Below are 17,800 nucleotides of genomic sequence, written 5' to 3'. Positions count from 1 at the left end.
AATTTTAAGACGTATAAAATCTAGCTAGAGAATAATAAAAGTTTAACAATTATTTTATTGGTGCACACCTCTTTCCAAACAAGCCCTTTACACGAAATATGATGATATTGACCTTGTTTGATTAGTCCATATGGTTTGCCAATCATGATCCTTGTTTTTTAATATTATATCCTAACAAAGTGTCTTAAATTTTTTAATTTAATGAAAGAAAATATTTTTCTATAATTTTATTTACAACAAAATTACAAAAAATATTAGTAGAAATGTTTTAATATCTTTTTCTAAGCTCCTGCGCATTCTTCTTGTAAATATTTCTATGTAGTCATTGAATTATTCTATAAGATCCTTCTTTTAATCCTTTCTCCCTTGAGCTCTTGTAATAACTCCACTTCTTTGTGACAAAGATTCTTCTTGAATTGGAATCACGTCATCAACCTTAAAACTACGAATTGTTGCATGTAAATAATTTTATTCAATATGCCATTTAGGAAGATATTATTCACAAAATTGATGAAGTAAGAAATTTGGTGAGAGCTAAAGATAATATTATTTTGTTTTTATCAACAAGATGACTTGTATACTTGTTTATAGATTCATCAACATTTTTTTTCTCTATTTACCCACTTACTCCTTATGATTTACTAGGTAAGAAGAAGAGAAACTGGTGTTCCTAAATTATTTTTAACTAAGGCATTAAATTCCTATTATAAGATTGGAAGAATAAGAGAATCCAAAGATTAAATTAGAAAAACTTGATTATTACCAATATAAATTTGTTCAAAACCTTTTCCAGGAACATTTTGGTAAATGTTTTGACTATCTCTAATAACATGAAAGAAAAACTAGAATCATGATCCAATTGGAATTTGAATTGGAATGTGGGACACTAATGTGCAACCAACTTGTTCCAATGTTAGTTATAAAAGCATTAGGGATTTTAGAATTATGTGAAAAGGGTGATAGTTGCTTGGAGGATATAAAAAAGGTAGTGAAAAATGTTATTAGTAAATGTGAGTATATAATGTGTTGAGCTAATTGATGAAACTTTTTCTAAAACTTATGGTTTAAATCTTTTTAAGAATTGAAGTAAAAATTGTCTTTAATGAGAGAATAATAATTCTAATAAAATTGATGATAATAAATAAAAATAATATATTCATAATTTTAATATAATTGAATATTAGAAAGATTTTCTCAATGGTCACAATCATAATCTCTCTAACCCGAGTTATAACCACCAAGAAAAGAAGATGAACCACAAAAGTAAAAAAGTGACATGAGTATTGCATTTCTTATTTTGCATTGAGTTACCACACCACTAGTTTCTTCATTAATTTGTGAAACTAAATTAAACGTTGGTTACTTAAGTCATATTAATATAAGCAAAATTAAAACATTTTTTTTCAAAACTTTTAAAAGTGAAACTGGTATATGAGAAGAAAAACTTCAACTTCTTCAATAGGAAGATATTCAAACTTACTTTAAATAACATATTTATAGTTTGAAAAAAATCTTTTAAGAATTCGTCAATGTGTTCTTGTGGCGAAAGAATATATTCCTTAGAGGCAAGATAATTAACTAAAACTTTTATTTGAGAAATAAATTATGCCAAAACATAAAATGAAGTCCAATGTAAAATAGTTGTATTCTAACTCTCATTGTTTGTGAAAATACTCACAAACTTGATCACAAATCCAAAAAAGTAAACAATTTCAAGAACATGAAAAATGAAACATTTTGATATTGTTGTTCTCATAAAATATATATAAAATATATGTTAGATTAATCTTTCAAACTTTAGAGTCTACTTCATTAAAGTGTAATAAACAAATTAACATAAAGTGCTAAAGACAATAGAATTTAATGCATAACATCACTAATTTATTTGAATACTTCACGAAACTAGTTAAAGAAGAAAAACGAGTAGGAATTTAAACCATAAAGAACCTGCAAACTTTTGATTTGATATTAGAATTCTTGAATGAGAATGAGGGAGAGAAAAAGAAAAGTTTAACTTAAAAATAAAATATATTCATAATAAATTCAATTAATTTACAAGATTTTATTACTATAAAAAAGATCTCATAATGACCATTGAAAAGATAAACTAAACTTCAATAATTATAAATTATACTTTTATTTTTCTCTAAAAATACTTTTTACCATTATAAGCTCACATAAAAAAATAATCTTAGAATATAATTCAAATAAAATACATAATAAAACACTATTTTAAATAAATTTGTTCTTTAAAAAATCAAATTTAAATAAGTATCGCGAATATAAATATTAAAAAATTAACCTTTTTAAAAATAATTTCAGTTTTAAATAAAATAAAATATCATCTTCAAAAATTAATATTTCTCTTACTAATAACTTTGTTTTTATCATCTATTTTTTTTAAAGTATTCAAATAAAATTTATTAACAAATGATAAAATTATAAATATTCACGAGTTAAATAACATAGAGAGAATATAAATATTTTTTGCCAACCCAAGATTAATTAGTCTTATTAATTAAACTTTGTTTATACGCGGCCATCAAATTAAATCAGACATCATCACTTTTAATTTTCTTTTGTTTCACTTCCATTTTCTATAAAATTATGTATTACATAAGTTTGTTTCATCAACTTAATTTTACAGTCATGAAATTTTCAATATTTCACAACAGGTCTTTAGATTGAATAATTAAATCTCTATCAAAGGTTAAATAGTGACAAAACAAATTAGTTACTAAACATATGATTAAAGTCTTAAATGAATGAGAAACAAAAATGGGTGGTTAAAAAAATGGCAATCACTAACAAAGATAGTGACCAATTTAATGGTTAGTCAGTGATTTAGCAACTAAAAGATTAAATGATTGGAAAGTAAAAATTAGTCTTAAAAAGGGTTATAGAAATCATTTAATGACTAAATTTGTAACAAAAGAAGGTTATGCTAATTCAATTAGCAATATCTAATTTGAGGAAGAGACCTCTTTCAACAACCCAAAATGTAAAAGTCCATAAACTTTTCAAAACAAAACATTACCTACATACCTCACATTATTACTAGCAAAACAACACTCAAATTAATTGTTTGCTACTTCTTCTAAAACCCTCTAAATCCTCACTTTCCCTTTAAATCATGTGTCTATTAGAATAAAAACAATTCTTTTTATGCAAAAACCCTTTGTAAGTAATTCGATATTACGAACACTATAGAATTAGTATTTAATAAGAAACAAAAATAGTGTAATTATACAGTTAGAAAATGCCCATCAAGGATTTATAAAATAGTTAGAAATAATGTATTACCTTTGGCTATTAAATGAATGTTGACAGATATTTTAGCAATCTAGGTGGGTTTCTAAAAGTGGTTTATTTGGATGTTGGGGCCTTAATTACAGTTTAATTGCAGGAATTAGTGAATTGATTAGTTTTAATCGCTGTTGTTTTGTGAAGGATTTCACTGTGGCCATGCATGTAACTTATTTTGAAGCATGCTATTTAATTGGAAGCGTTTTTTGGACACACCAAGGTGAAAATTGAAGCAGCAATTACCCCATAAGATTCTAGGGTAGGTTAAAAAATGATGAGAGTCTTGAAATGCAGCAAGAAAAAGAAGTAGTAATGGTTGGAAGAATTAGGAGGAATTAGAAGCAGTGAATGGTGTTGCTAAGATGAAATGGCAGCATTAATGGGGCAGAAGAAATGAAAATGAATTGTTCCAAATTGGTAATTTATTGAATAAAAAAAGAAGAAAAAAGAGAGGAGGGAAAGTGATGTAGTTTGGTAGAGTAATTAAGAAGGAGGAGAAGTGACAGAGAATGAGAAGCTTGAGATCTGAGAGTGAGAGTGATTTTCACTCCCTCCCAAAAGAGAGTGGGTCACATTTCCCTCACCATCAAACACACACCAAATTAAATTAATTATATGCCATTTTTGCTAAAATAAATGTTGAATACTGCTTGGATTAAATTTAATGGTAGTCTTAATTATTATTATAAAAACAATGGCAATTAAATTGGTAGCATAACTGAGATGAGAAGGGGAAAAGAGGTGTAAATAAAAGGAAGAGAAAAGCTGTGTGGTGAAGCAGCAGGTGAAGGAGAAGGAAAAGAAAAACAAAACCTCTCTCTTTTTCTTCTCCATTCTTCTTCATCTTCTTCCATCTCTTGCTAAAAAAAAAAAGTAAAAAGCTTTATTTTATTTGATATAGGCTTCCTCTCTTTGTTGACAGACACAGAGAATTCCAGCACCAACAACACTCAACACTCACATTCATTCTTTGCTTGCTCCTTTATATCACGAGATCCCCATCCCTATCTTTCTTTCTTCTCCTCTCTCTCTCTCTTTCTCTTTCTCTTTCTCTCTCTCTTTCTCTCATGTCTTCTCCTTCAGAACTTCCCAATTCTCGTTCTTCCACGCCCAACACCACCACCATCCATTGCTAACACTCAACCCCGGAGAGAGGAGAGGCTGCTTCTTTCTTTCTTTCTTCTTCTTCTTCTTTTTTCATCCCAAGCTTCAATTTTGAGCCAACCCTTTTGCTCAAAAACGATGTCGCATACCACCGGCGTGGATGCCTTCGCCGATCGCTTCCGCCACTCGCTCAGCTGCAACAACGACACCGGCAACATTAACAAGCCCGACTTCCGAGAACTCGATCTGGGCTCCCCGGTGTCACCATTGCGTACCACGCGCGCCCCGGCCGCGAGTACCAGCTCAAGCTCATCTGGGTCCTTCTCGGGTCGAACCGGGCCCAACCAGGTTCCCCGAAAGCCCGAATCTTCGCACACCAATAGTAACACTAACAACAGCAGTAGTAGCAACAACAACAACAACTCCGGCGAGCTTTCTGGTTCGAGCGAGAACAGCCCCACCGCCCGTGGCTTCAAACCGGGTCATACGAGATCCGACTCTGGATCCGCGCCGGGGCCGCTGCTGTACTCCGGCCAGACTGCTACTTCGCCGGCGATGAATGTTCTCCCCACCGGGAACATCTGCCCCTCCGGGAAGATCTTGAAGGCGGGGATGGGGATGGTGGCGAATCGGAGTAGTAGAAGCGATGTTTTGGGGTCCGGCATGGGGAACTACGGCCACGGGAGCATAATGCGCGGCGGCGGAAAGGCGGAGCCGGTGAGCTCACGCGGCGGTGGCGGCAATGAGGCAGTGAAGAGAGGTGGGCACGTGCAGAGTGTGGATCCAGAGGAATTGAAGAGATTGGGGAATGAGTGTTATAAAAGAGGGAACTTTGCTGATGCGTTAAGTCTTTATGATCGCGCGATTGCGATGTCGCCGGCGAGTGTCGCTTACCGGAGCAACCGCGCGGCGGCGCTGACCGGGCTGGGACGTTTTGGTGAGGCTGTGAGGGAATGTGAGGAGGCTGTGAGGTTGGATCCTAATTATGGAAGGGCTCATCAGCGTTTAGCTTCTCTTTTCCTCAGGTGCGGATCATTGATCGTGTTCTTTTGTTTGTTGTTTGTTTTTTGTTGAAGGTGTTGCTAGTTAGGATTGATGGCATTGGTTCATTTGAGGCCTTCTTCCACAAGCTAAAATCAGATTATGAATATCAGCTTTTGGAGAAGCTGGTGCATTTGTTGATTTTAACTTGTAGAAGAAGCTCGATTCGTTTTACATTCTTAATCGCTTGTTCAACAGGATTTTGGTTGCCTTATTAGGGTAGAGTGTGGAATTGTGAATGGAAAGTGGTAATGTGACAGGTTAGGACAAGTTGAGAATGCTAGGAAGCACCTTTGCCACCATGGGATGCAACCAGATCCATCGGAGATGCAGAGGTTGCAAGTGGTGGAAAAGCATATCAGCAAATGTGGAGATGTAAGGAGGATAGGGGATTGGAAGAGTGTTCTCAGGGAGGTTGATGCTGCCGTTGCTGCCGGAGCGGATTCTTCTCCTCAGGTATGGATTATTGTTTTCATGGTTTCAGATTGTGATTGTGGTTTCAGTTTTGTCGCGATCCTTGCTGTCAAATGTGGCTGATGCAGCCGCGATTGCAGTGGTGAGAATGCGGCTGAAATTACCGTTATTTAAAACCTTTTTTTTTGTTATCATTGTTTTACTATATCTGAGTTGAATATGTTTTGGAGGAGTGGATGAATAGCTGAACTGGTTGGAAATTGAATTTACAGCTCTTTATGTGTAGAGCAGAAGCGTTTTTGAAGCTCCACCAGATTGATGATGCAGAAACAGTTTTGTTCCATATACCAAAATCAGAGTTGCACACTAATTCCACTTCTCAGGCAAGATTTTTTGGGATGGTTTCTGAGGCCTATTTCTATTTTGTGAGAGCACAGATTGAGATGGCATTGGGAAGGTGAGTTCATACAACACTTCTAGCCTTGATGGTAAATCCTAAGATGGTGAAAGGTTTATGTTGGAAAGTGAAAATGGATGATGGGTGTGTATTGCAGGTTCGAGAATGCCGTTACAGCTGCTGAGAAAGGCAGTCAGATTGATCCCCGGAGTGTTGAAGTTGCTGTTTTGCTCAACAATGTGAGGATGGTGGCTAGGGCTCGAATGCGTGGCAATGATCTCTTTAAGTCTGAAAGGTACACCGAAGCTTGCTCGGCTTATGGGGAAGGTTTGAGACTGGACCCTTCCAATTCTGTACTATATTGCAATAGAGCAGCTTGTTGGTTTAAGCTTGGGCAGTGGGAAAGATCAATTGAAGACTCCAACCAAGCTTTACACATCCAACCAAATTACACCAAGGCCCTTCTTCGGAGGGCTGCATCAAACAGCAAGGTGAATTGATTTCTTGTTCTTCATGATACTCTTTTTTTTTTCTTGAGTGTCTGTGATGCGATCTTTTCTTTTGTTATTAAATGCAGCTAGAACGATGGGAGGAAGCTGTCAAAGATTATGAGATCTTGCGGAGAGAACTTCCAAATGATAACGAAGTTGCTGAATCTCTTTTCCATGCACAAGTTGCCCTAAAGAAATCACGTGGGGAAGAAGTATATAATTTAAAATTTGGTGGCGAAGTGGAAGAAGTATCAGGTCTGGAGCAGTTTAGAGCTGCAATATGTTTACCAGGTAATCAAGATGGTCAGAGACGAGTCTTCTGCTGCAACTCAATTTGGTGATTCTTAAAGTGTCTTTCTTGATAATATCTATAAACTTGGCAGGTGTATCTGTTGTCCATTTTGAAGTTGGATCGAACTCACAATGCAAACAAATATCACCATTTGTGGATACACTATGCGGTCGATATCCATCTATTAACTTCCTCAAGGTAGAGCTCACTTTACACATTAAATGAAGTATTTTTTACTCTGTAACTGCTGTTTTACTTAATTTAGACTTAAAAGAGCAACACATGGAAATTCCCCAATGCATGCAACTGTGTTTTTGTGTCTTTGAATGAAGGTGGACATTCAAGAAAGCCCAACAGTTGGTACTGCGGAGAACGTTAGAATTGTACCAACCTTCAAGATATACAAAAATGGCAGCCGAGTGAAGGAAATTGTTTGCCCCAGTCGTGAGATGTTGGAACACTCTGTGAGGCATTACAGCTTTTAGAAGTCATGGCTTGTAATGCTTCTCCGTGGTGTTTTGCAGTTGTTGTTGTTTCCCCAAACCTCCTCCGGTTAAACCCTGTAGTCTCTGCAGCTCAGCTCCTCCAGCCTTTTGATCCCACCCACCATAAAGTGATGACCGACCCCCATACCTGTGACATAGTGAAAACCAGATAATAATGTGTTTAGCAGCCAATGGCATTGGATCCCAGAGATAGTGTAGTTCCTTTTGGAGTTTTTATTTATTCATTCATTCCTCAATTGCTCTTTGGTTCCCACCAATGCCCTTTGTCGAATTTATTTTTCTTCTCTACTCCTTGTGAGTTCAGTAGGTCAGCTGTTCTTGTATCCCCAGTTTCTTTAAGGTGAAAAGAAAAAAAATGTTTAAAATGTATGTACAATTGATTTAATTATGAGTTTAAATTACCTCTTAAGATAGAGAAATATAGAGAGAGATAGAATGAAGGGGAAGATGTATATATGTGATGTGATGATATATACAAGAGTGGAGGGGTTTGAGGGGAGAGATAGGTAGTGAGTTAGCAAAAGGAGGATGAAGATGAAGATGTTATTATTATCCTATCTTAGACATTTAATGAATAAAAAGTTGGCATATATATTTTTGTGTGTATTTGGTTCGTTACATGGTGTTATTGAAGAGTGAAGAGTGATTGAAATGAATGATGGATGTTGGTAAGGTAATTAAAAAGGAGAAGAATAAAGTAATAAAGGTGGCAATGGGGGGTTGGTGGTTAGGGTCACATGTGGGCATTTAAGAAGTAGTTTTCTTTGAAACGGGGGCAGCTGTGTATGTGTTGAGAAGTGGATGAGAAGTGCTGTGGAATCTTGTGTCGGTGCGCCCAGCTGTTCAAACCACCGCCATTCACATACGATGGCTTCACGTGGCCCACACGTGCGCTGTAAAAGGACTACCCTATGTCTGCTATTGCCTACTGCTCCTTTACTCTTCTTCCAAATAATCTAAACCTTCCTTTCTTATAACTACTAATCCAGTCAACAAAATACTCTTTTCTTTCGCCTGTTAAATCACCATCTATACAACCTACATTAATCTCCTCTTTCTACCCTTTTAAACGTCACATTCAATCAAAAATTATAATTTTCAGTTATCTTGTGAATCTGCAAAATTAGGTTCCTGGACTAAATTAGGTTCCTAGACCTTCAATACCTTTTTCTTCAGAATGAACAATTTGACAATTTAAGAATTCCAGAAACCCAATTTCAAAAATTGTAAAATATAAAGTATACAATTAAAATTCGTCAGTGTTAGACCTATTTAAAAATTCTCAAAGATAATTCAGAATGTTACTCTTGTGTTGTATCTGATATCATAAGAACACCTAACACAGATAGACAAATATGCCAATACGTTAAGCTATCGAATGCACAACCAAACATATTGAACACGTACGGACTCACGGAAAAGGATAGAATTCAAGACAAACTTATTCGAAAATTTTGTACTATTTAAGTTTGAGGATCCCAAATTACTTGGGAGTTGGGAGATGAAGTGTGTTTAAATTTGTCAGATAAAATATCACATATTTTCATACAAGTTCCAAGACAAGCCTTCCAGGTGAAAGAAAGTAATAAACAGGTAACCTGAAGCTATGGGAAATATTAACTCCAAAATAGTTTAATAGATAACTCCAAATTCGCGTTTAGATTTGACAGTTATACAGCATACACTTCCACTATAGTTATTTGAAGCCAGAAGTTCCCACTCCACCCAGCATTACGCGCCAATGGCATATAACCGAGTCCATTCCTTGGCTGCACATTTCAATGCCACCGTTTAATAAGATAATATCATGCATATAACAACTAAGTTTTATGTAATCGTACAAGCAGAAAAGGGATACCATACCTGTTTCCACAGCCTCAGCCTCGTTAGTTTTCCAATGCTTGGCAATGTTCTCAGACAGAGGGTCATCTGGGTTGGGTGCACTTAGAAGAGCTTGAATACTACAAGAGGGTTACAAGATCACAATATCAGTACTCTTTGCAATCACAGGGCAGGTTAAATTTTTTTACTCCTTTGCCACAACATTGTCGCCCCCAAGTCCAGATACTACTCTACAGAAATAAAAATTAAGCTCCAGATACTCTACAGAAATAAAAAATTAAGCTCCAGATACTCTACAGATATAAAAAAATTATGCTCCTGATAGATGGATACATACAAACTTAGCGTACATATGCAATGTTTCTTCTCCCCTTTAGTTTTTAGAAAGTGGAATTTAAACTTAACTTAACCCTAAATCCTAAAAACCCTTTAACAATATAAAAACAAATTCATAAATGAGATTTGAACCAGCCTATATGTTATAATTTGATCTTATCTAGTCGACGTGAGATCTCTAACACATCCCCTCATGCTTAGAAAATCAAGTGAGAATAGAGAGGAGTTCAATAATGATGATGACACTATAAGTCCAACAAACCTTGCGAAGATAGGTTTTGTCATGCTCGAATACCATCTTTTATAACTTGACGTATCTCTACACCCATGGCAATACAGAAATAGAGTGTAGAGATGATATAAAGATAGGATATCTTTATTTCAAAAACTACACCCCTAAAATATCTCCACAATGAAATAAGCATTTGGCATATTCATCAATTATCAGTTGAACCAGCTCCTCCTCCAATAGAAAATCACAATCCACTTGATGACATTCGCAGGACCCTGCAGAAAAGACAATTTGCCCATCCATCTCTTAAACACTATTTTGACAAGCTTCTGCAGGCATGTATATTGGGAACCTTTTGATTCCGAAGACAAAACACAATTTGTTTGTGGGGTTGCTGTCCATCCACTCACTGCTGAGATTGTCAAACAACCTTTACTTTTCCAAATAAAATAACAAGTACCTGTGCATGGATTTGGAGAAAAAGATAACTGAACATTTCTGACAAGTAGAATTCCACACACGATTTTTTCTGAAGAAATGGTGCAAATATCTGAAGAACTCTTCCCCTCTGTCTGCTATTAATCGCCAGTACAAGAGCTAGTCCTGTATTTTTTGGCAATCCCAAAGTCAATATCATTCTGATATTCCCATCCTGAACATGATTTCTTTTGAAAGTTACAGTACCACAATTAGTTTCAGCCAGAAAATCTGACAATTTACCATTGTACAATGTACAGTACTGTTCCTCCTGTCAGATTTTGTGATGATAATTTTCCCACTAGCAATCTTTTTACAAGGAAGATTGTATTGCATTGGCATGGGAACAGATAATAATTTTTCAAAAATACCTGCCTCTCTATCTGAGCATTTTCCCAAGAACATCCAAATTCCAATAACTTCCCTATATGGATCAACCAATGTCTTATGGGCATTTTTCTTCTGCTCAGTGCTATCTATTTTCTCGGCCTGCCCATGTTCATTTGGTAAAACACTCACCTACATTTTTCCTTGTTTCCAATACATGGAGTTGTTTTTGCCCAGCACTTGTTTCCATGGAAGTTTTTGTTGAAATGGGTGGACTGAAGGACCCTGCCTGCACATGATGATACTGATGTGGAATTGCAAGGATAAAGGCATTTGCGTGCATTTTTGCACAATGGTTTCCAGTGATTAGAGGTGGTGTATATTGGACTGTTGATACCACTACTGTCCTATCAGCATTTAAGGAACACTTTGATGCTGCAACTTAGCAATTTTGTATCATTGCTGTACAAAATTGTCATTGGATTACAGGTGTATGGGAGATACTATTAAGACGAGGGTGCAAGAAGCCATTAAACAATTGTCATGGTTTTTTCAATCCTGTGAAACACTCATTACATGGGGGGTTTGCATCATGTTGTGCTCTTGTAGTGGAAAAAATATTAGCACTGGACTCCTCTCTGAATCTGTAGGTCTTGTATCCATATTTATACATACCAGTTTAGTCACTTCCTTTTGAGTGGCTTATAAGGATGCGATTCATAATAAGGCAACAGGTATGATCCTCATTCACATTATAGTGGAAGCTGTGGACAGTGCGAGAGCAGCCTTTGGTTTTGGGAAAGGCATTGAACCGCAATTTGCACCTATAACACCATTGGAAACGATAGCAGGCTCTCTTGAAAATCTTAGTACTGAAGGTTTGGTACAAACAGGCAAATCTTTAAATATGCAAATAAATTCTGGTCTATGCTCACTGAAGAGCATAGCAGGAATATTTGTCTACATTGTCAAGTTTTGTAAACAAGTTAATGGGAGCAAAATCGTGGTTGTTGAAAGGCACCACTATTCTCTTATATGAGGACATTGATGGATGGCTGAAAGAGATTTCTGAGATGCAGGAAGCTTTCTTGGTTTAGGCATACTGTAGTCAAGATGAATTAATACCGATTCAAAGTCTGAGAGACGGGAGCAAATTTGTGTAGGAAAACTTTCAAAAGTTGTGAGGCTTTTGTGGGCTTCTATAATTTCCAAAAGGTGTGAGGACATGAGAAAATTGTTGCATGAGATTACTGCACAGTCTGCCAGCCAATAGGATAATTCCCTTTAAAAAAATTGCACAAGGAGAACCACATGCTGGCAAATAGTTGCTGATAAATAAACTGCACAATTTTCAATGCCATCTGAAGTTGGGCAAGGGCTCAACATGCTCTCACAATCCAAGTGATCACTTTTGGAGTGGTTACAGACGGCGACCATTAGTGTTGATAGACAACTTTGGTGCCATACAATGTGAGCCATTTGTAGCAGGCCAAAGGTCCCTATATGGCCTCAAGCAATCACCCCATGCATGGTTTGGGCGTTTTGAACTATCATCCAACAGTTTGGAATGATATGAAGTGATCTTTACCATTCTTTGTTCTATAGTCAATCCCCAAGGATGTATCTACCTCATTGTATATGTGGCCGACATTGTTATCACACATTGTAATAAGGTATCGTACAACTAAAAAAATATCTTGCTCAAAAGTTCTAGACCGAAAATCTGACATATTTGGTATATCCTTGGTGTAGAAATGGCACAATCCAAGGATTGTTCGTCATATCTCAAAGAAAATATGCCCTCAACATTCTAGAAGAAATATGGATGATAAATGCAGCCTATAGACACATCAATGGTTCCAAGTGTCAAACCTGTACCTAACCAAGGAGAACCTTATTCTAATCCTGGGAGATACATAAGGTTAGTTGGTAAGCTAAATTACCAGCTTAGTAAGTCAATTTTCAAACACTTTTGTCAAGACCATTAGGATGCAATCATGTGGACCCTACCTAAAGTATATTAAGAAGGCTCTTGGAAACTTCCCCATTTATGAATATAAGGAAAATACTCGAATTGTTGGATATTCTGAGGCTGACTGGGCAGGGTCACTAAGCAATAGAGGCTCCACTTCAGGGTATTGTGTTCTTCTTGGAGGTAATTTAATATCACAGGAAAGTAAAAACAAAATGTTGTGGCAAGGTCAAGTGCAAAAGCAAAACTCAAGGCAATGACATTAGGCACTTGTGAGTTCATATGGTTCAAACAACTCCTCAAAGAGCTTAAATTTGAAGAAAGTTAACAAATGCAGCCAGTATGCAACAACCCGGCAGCATAACACATTGACTCTAATCCTATATATCATGAGGACCAAACATATTGAGATGGATTGTTATTTCATAAAAGAAAAACTGGAGTCTAGAGAGATCACCTTTAGATTTTTCAATTTTAATGAACAGTTGGCTGGCATATTCATTTTATCTCAAAGAGAACCAATTGATTATATTTGCAGCAAGCTAGACCTATATGCTCCAGCTTGACAGAGGGTGTTATAATTATAGAAATAAGGAATTGATCCTATATAATCAGGAACTAGATTATAAATGTATTATTAGGAACTTTTTTATTTATTCTTTTATCATATCTTTGTTATTAGAGGATATCAAATCTCATCTACTTATTATGGATTCCTTTTTCTTATTAGTGTAAATAAAACACATGGTTTCCACTTACTATTACAATTTTCTTTGTACTTTAAGGGGGGCTAGAACAAAATATAAATAGTTTTAAGAACAGTCTTTTGCGCAATAAAGTTTTACTACACCAAATGGAAAAAGAAAATCTTCAAGCAAAGTGACTAAAATACCAAAGTTTAATTTCTTAACTTCTATTTTCATACTTGATTTCTCTGTATGTACATCACCACATCTTACAGACAGCCACAAAGACAAGGGCTGAGACTGAAAAATTGATTGATATTTACTATATTTCTTCAGGAAATTAATAGGTCTGTCAATATACATCCACTTGCAAAAAATTTAACTTAAATATACCTCAAAAGTACAGTGCGAATCTGAAGGGCAGGACTCCACTTGTCTTTCAGAATGTCAAGACATATCCTGCCAAGCTGCAATAAACTTTGTCTAAGATAAATCATTACCGAAGAAAAAAATGGAAATGTAGGGGAAGCTAAGTGTACCTACCTTATCAATGTTCGGATGATATATTTTTGTCAGAAATCTAACCTGAAAGAAGCAATGCATGGCTGCATTAGAAATAATTGTAGAAATGGTTTTATAAAGGCACCCATTAAATTAATCCATAAGGTATAATCATCATTAAAATTAAATCTAAACTAGTCGGCCAAATATGAGAAAACTGCACAATCACACAATTATGGGTTGGATATATATAATTAATTATCCCTTTAAGATGGGGTGCGGGATAGGGAAGAAAAGCTCACTGTACCCCCTTGGCCAACACAAAACTCAATCAGATGGAAGTAAGAGATGTAAGTACACACTTTCCCTAAACCCTTTCCTGGAATAGGTAAATGGGTTCCAGTGTATGGTAATTAGTATCATCCTAGTTCTATCTTCCTAACAAAATGCTAAGGCTTAATATTAAGATCGCAGAAGACAGCTGAACATTATGCCAACAAAAGTCATGGAGAAAATATTTCAATTATACTAATAAACAATAATAACATTAACTTTAAGTCTGTTTACAATTGTTTCAGTTTCAACAAGGGAAGAACTGAAAGACGTGACTGAATTTAGACTTTAGAAACTGGCTGTTCAATTAATTACAGATTTTTGAGATATACCCCATGACATTAACAGGACCCAGGCAGTCAACATAATATTTACCAAAATTCAGGGTTAAAAATAAGTCAGATGAAATATATTTAAGTTGAGTAGAACTCAACAGATACTTAAAACCAAATGGTTAATACAGTGTCTATAGGAAAAAAATTAAATTATTTACCTTAGGAGCAGCCATCGGATATTCTTCTGGCAAAAATAATTCTAGTTTAAAAACTCCACCTGTATTACAAACCAGAAAGTTCTACATTAAGAAATATGAGACTTTATTCTGGGTTTGGGGAAATAAAAACATCAGTATCATCAAACTAGATAGGATATCGTCATAACTAAAAATAAGGAATTACAATTGGGAGTTCAAAATTTCATCCACCTTACACAAGAAAACCTCCTGCATTATACTGCAGGGCACACTACTGTCCTACAGTAAAGTGCAAAATATTAACGCAAAAATACAAGAACTATGATATCAGTGATTACATATACAGGTGTATGTATTCTATACAAATATATGCAGTTGATTTCTTCATTGATGATTTTGTATTCCAAACTTTATGCTGTAAAGGTGTACAGTCCAGAAGTTCCAATTTTATTTGGATAAAGCTCTCCGTAAGCACTTACAAGAGAAGAAAAAAAATAAGGTAAAATGCATCGAGTTTCTCCACAAAATAAAATCAACTAGCACGCCTTACCTGTTTAAGAAGTTTTTTCTTTTCTGTGTTAAGGATAGCTTTTGAATGTTATATGAAAAGAACTTTTATAAAGGTTAAGTTGATTTATAGCTAATAGAAGAAGCTAAATTCATTTTACATTTTATTTTATTCTCCTATAATATAAGTGACTAAGGAGTAATTTATCCAAAGAAGGCCTTCATAAATTGAATTCTTAAATGTACAAACAATAAAGAGAATGTAGTCTTGTATAATGACACTAGCTATGTATTTTAGTTTCAATTTCCATGCATAACCAAAGCCATCGCACTCTTTATAGTGGGGAGAGGACCGACCCTACCACTTTATACAAGGAGCCAAAAAAAGAGGGAACTAAAATAAAATAAAAGAGCTCAGCATACATGCAATGACCCTACAACATTCCTTCAACCCAATCTTTTAACCTATTTTCTCTCTTTTTCAAGTCAACCATTCAAGTGTTAAAGCCCCACAAGCAACTATTAGGTTTAGAATCTAGTTTGTTCACAAGAAAATGCTTTATTAGTTATTATACTAGAATAGTTACCGAAGTATGCTAGTAATGAGCCTTAAAGCAGTTTCTTGATGCAGTGAGGGTGGAAACCTATAAAAAATTATTATAACATACGGTGTCTGGAAAGTTCAATGTCTATTTGAAAGATATCTCTGGTCAGTGACAAACATGAAGGAAAACAATGTGCACCAAGATAATGCATTTCATTGAAAATTGTCTAAGTTTCAGGGGTAGAATGGGGCACGTTCATCATAATAATTCAAGATGCAGAAAAACCTATAGTTATTAGTGATTATAACAATATCACTTAATACTTCTCTTCCACCCCCATCATTTATATTGCCAGACAACAAGAATCTAACAGGCCAACTTTTTTACACATTCAGGCCATTTAGGCATAGTATAACTGTTAACATATGATGACAGATATAAAATGTAATAAAGTGGAATTATTCTGGTAAAAAAATAGTTTTACTTCCAGAAATGTTTGCAAAACACATTTTAATTTTCTGAAGTGCATAGAAAACATCAATACAATACTTTCAAAGCACCCAAATCAACCGGGAATTATTTTTTATTTCTTTCCGACTCTACAAATCATTAAGAATTTCAAGGTATAAATTCAAGCCGTTAAGTTCATTACTACCTTCATAAGGTGACTGAGTCGGTCCAAGGATCATAACGTTGAAATATCTCATATTGTCTTCCGAGGGGGAAGCACTAATTCCAGGCGCTGCATAATCAGATCATAGCACAAGATACAGAAACAGTTAAGTCAGCAGAACAAAACACACCAAGGACGAAAACCATGCATAAACCCCCAAAGTAACACTCAAGACATCTTAAAAATTTAACAAAAAATAATAGACACGACAGAACAGGCACTAATCATTTAGCTTAAGACGAGATTCTAAAGCACTCAATTGCTACAAATTTCAACTTACCTGGCTCACTGAGCAAACGCTGCGTTTCCTGTCGAGATCAAACAAAAAAAAAATCACCAAAACATTCACAATTATCAAATTCAAACACAGAACGAATCAAATTGCAGAAACAAAACACAATAAGGGGGGTCGAACCCCGAATTAGCACCAAAGACTTCCCATTTGTGTTTTCGGGTCACGATCACTGAAATTAAGGAATTTAAAGTGAAAAAGAATCCGTTTTGAAATCGACCCTAAATGGAAACAGCAGTTATTTGTTCAATCAAGCTCATGGGTCACACGATACTAGAAAATGAACAAAGGTAGGTAGCATGAACGGATTTCGGGTTCTTTTGGTATTTGGCATCGATCAATGAAATTGAAATGGGGATCTTAAGGAGAAAATGGAAACAAACCTTGATGATTCTTCGAGGGAGGTTACTGTTGGCCATAATCAGGGTCGATTGCAAAGCACGCAATAGGGTTTTGAGTCAAAGAGAGAGAAACAGAGACAACTTTTTCTCACTAACACAAAGCAGAACAATGCTCAATGAAAGCCCATTATCTCTCGCCCCTATTTATATAATCTTTTGCTTTGCTGAAAATAATAATTAATAGTAACAAATAACAAAGAGTTTCAGTCGGAAAAAAAATATAAAAAAGAGTAAATATCACATGTTAAATTTTAATTAATATTTATTTATATTTTAAAATTATATTACATGTTAAAGTTAAACTAATAAATAAAGTATTAAATTATTTTAAATCATATGAAATTTTATAAAAGGATACTTAATGAAAAATCTCTGACTAAATATTATAATATTAATAATAAAATGCGAAATATGTGAATGCCATAAGTTAAAGGATGAACAATACATTTTTTTATTATTAAAAATATCATTTTATTTATGACAACAAAATTATTTATTCTACAAAATATTTTTCCTTTACTTCTTAAACCCAAACACGCGTGCAGAAAATGTTTGAGAAATAGGTTTTTAAGATTATATATAACAGTTTAGAAACTGCATGCAATATTTACAACAAATAATATTGTTGAAGCAACCGAATTTGTTTATTTTGC

General features: G+C 35.0%; 2 protein-coding genes across 7 annotated transcripts; one reads left to right on the top strand and one right to left on the bottom strand.

Annotated features, from left to right (window-relative positions):
* The first annotated feature begins 3,817 nt into the window (after positions 1 to 3,817).
* LOC137835138 (TPR repeat-containing thioredoxin TTL1) lies at positions 3,818 to 7,920 on the top strand. Of its 5 annotated transcripts, none has more exons than XM_068643495.2 (7): positions 3,818 to 5,435; positions 5,712 to 5,907; positions 6,138 to 6,322; positions 6,420 to 6,753; positions 6,840 to 7,044; positions 7,137 to 7,243; positions 7,378 to 7,920. In XM_068643495.2, exons 1-7 carry the CDS (start codon positions 4,549 to 4,551, stop codon positions 7,528 to 7,530), a joined length of 2,067 nt encoding a protein of 688 aa, XP_068499596.1. In that variant the 5' UTR covers positions 3,818 to 4,548; the 3' UTR covers positions 7,531 to 7,920. The 5 variants fall into 5 exon arrangements, 3 of the variants coding, with proteins under 3 accessions (XP_068499596.1, XP_090158359.1, XP_090158358.1); XM_090302233.1 differs by having other exon boundaries at positions 4,021 to 5,435; positions 5,712 to 6,007; XR_016520931.1 differs by having other exon boundaries at positions 4,056 to 5,435; positions 6,157 to 6,322.
* A 1,072-nt stretch (positions 7,921 to 8,992) lies between these two features.
* On the bottom strand, positions 8,993 to 17,236 carry UBC36 (ubiquitin-conjugating enzyme 36). Of its 2 annotated transcripts, XM_068643497.2 has the most exons (9): positions 17,130 to 17,236; positions 16,870 to 16,918; positions 16,735 to 16,762; positions 16,437 to 16,523; positions 14,751 to 14,809; positions 13,967 to 14,008; positions 13,817 to 13,890; positions 9,415 to 9,512; positions 8,993 to 9,320 (listed from the first exon to the last, which is right to left on the bottom strand). In XM_068643497.2, exons 4-9 carry the CDS (start codon positions 16,486 to 16,488, stop codon positions 9,283 to 9,285), a joined length of 363 nt encoding a protein of 120 aa, XP_068499598.1. In that variant the 5' UTR covers positions 16,489 to 16,523; positions 16,735 to 16,762; positions 16,870 to 16,918; positions 17,130 to 17,236; the 3' UTR covers positions 8,993 to 9,282. The 2 variants fall into 2 exon arrangements, with proteins under 2 accessions (XP_068499598.1, XP_068499597.1); XM_068643496.2 differs by lacking the exon at positions 16,870 to 16,918.
* Between the last annotated feature and the right edge of the window lie 564 nt (positions 17,237 to 17,800).

Source organism: Phaseolus vulgaris, chromosome 5 (assembly GCF_051622355.1).
Source record: "Phaseolus vulgaris cultivar YP4 chromosome 5, ASM5162235v1, whole genome shotgun sequence".
Lineage (NCBI taxonomy): Eukaryota > Viridiplantae > Streptophyta > Magnoliopsida > Fabales > Fabaceae > Phaseolus > Phaseolus vulgaris.
This window is presented reverse-complemented; position numbering and strand designations above follow the sequence as displayed.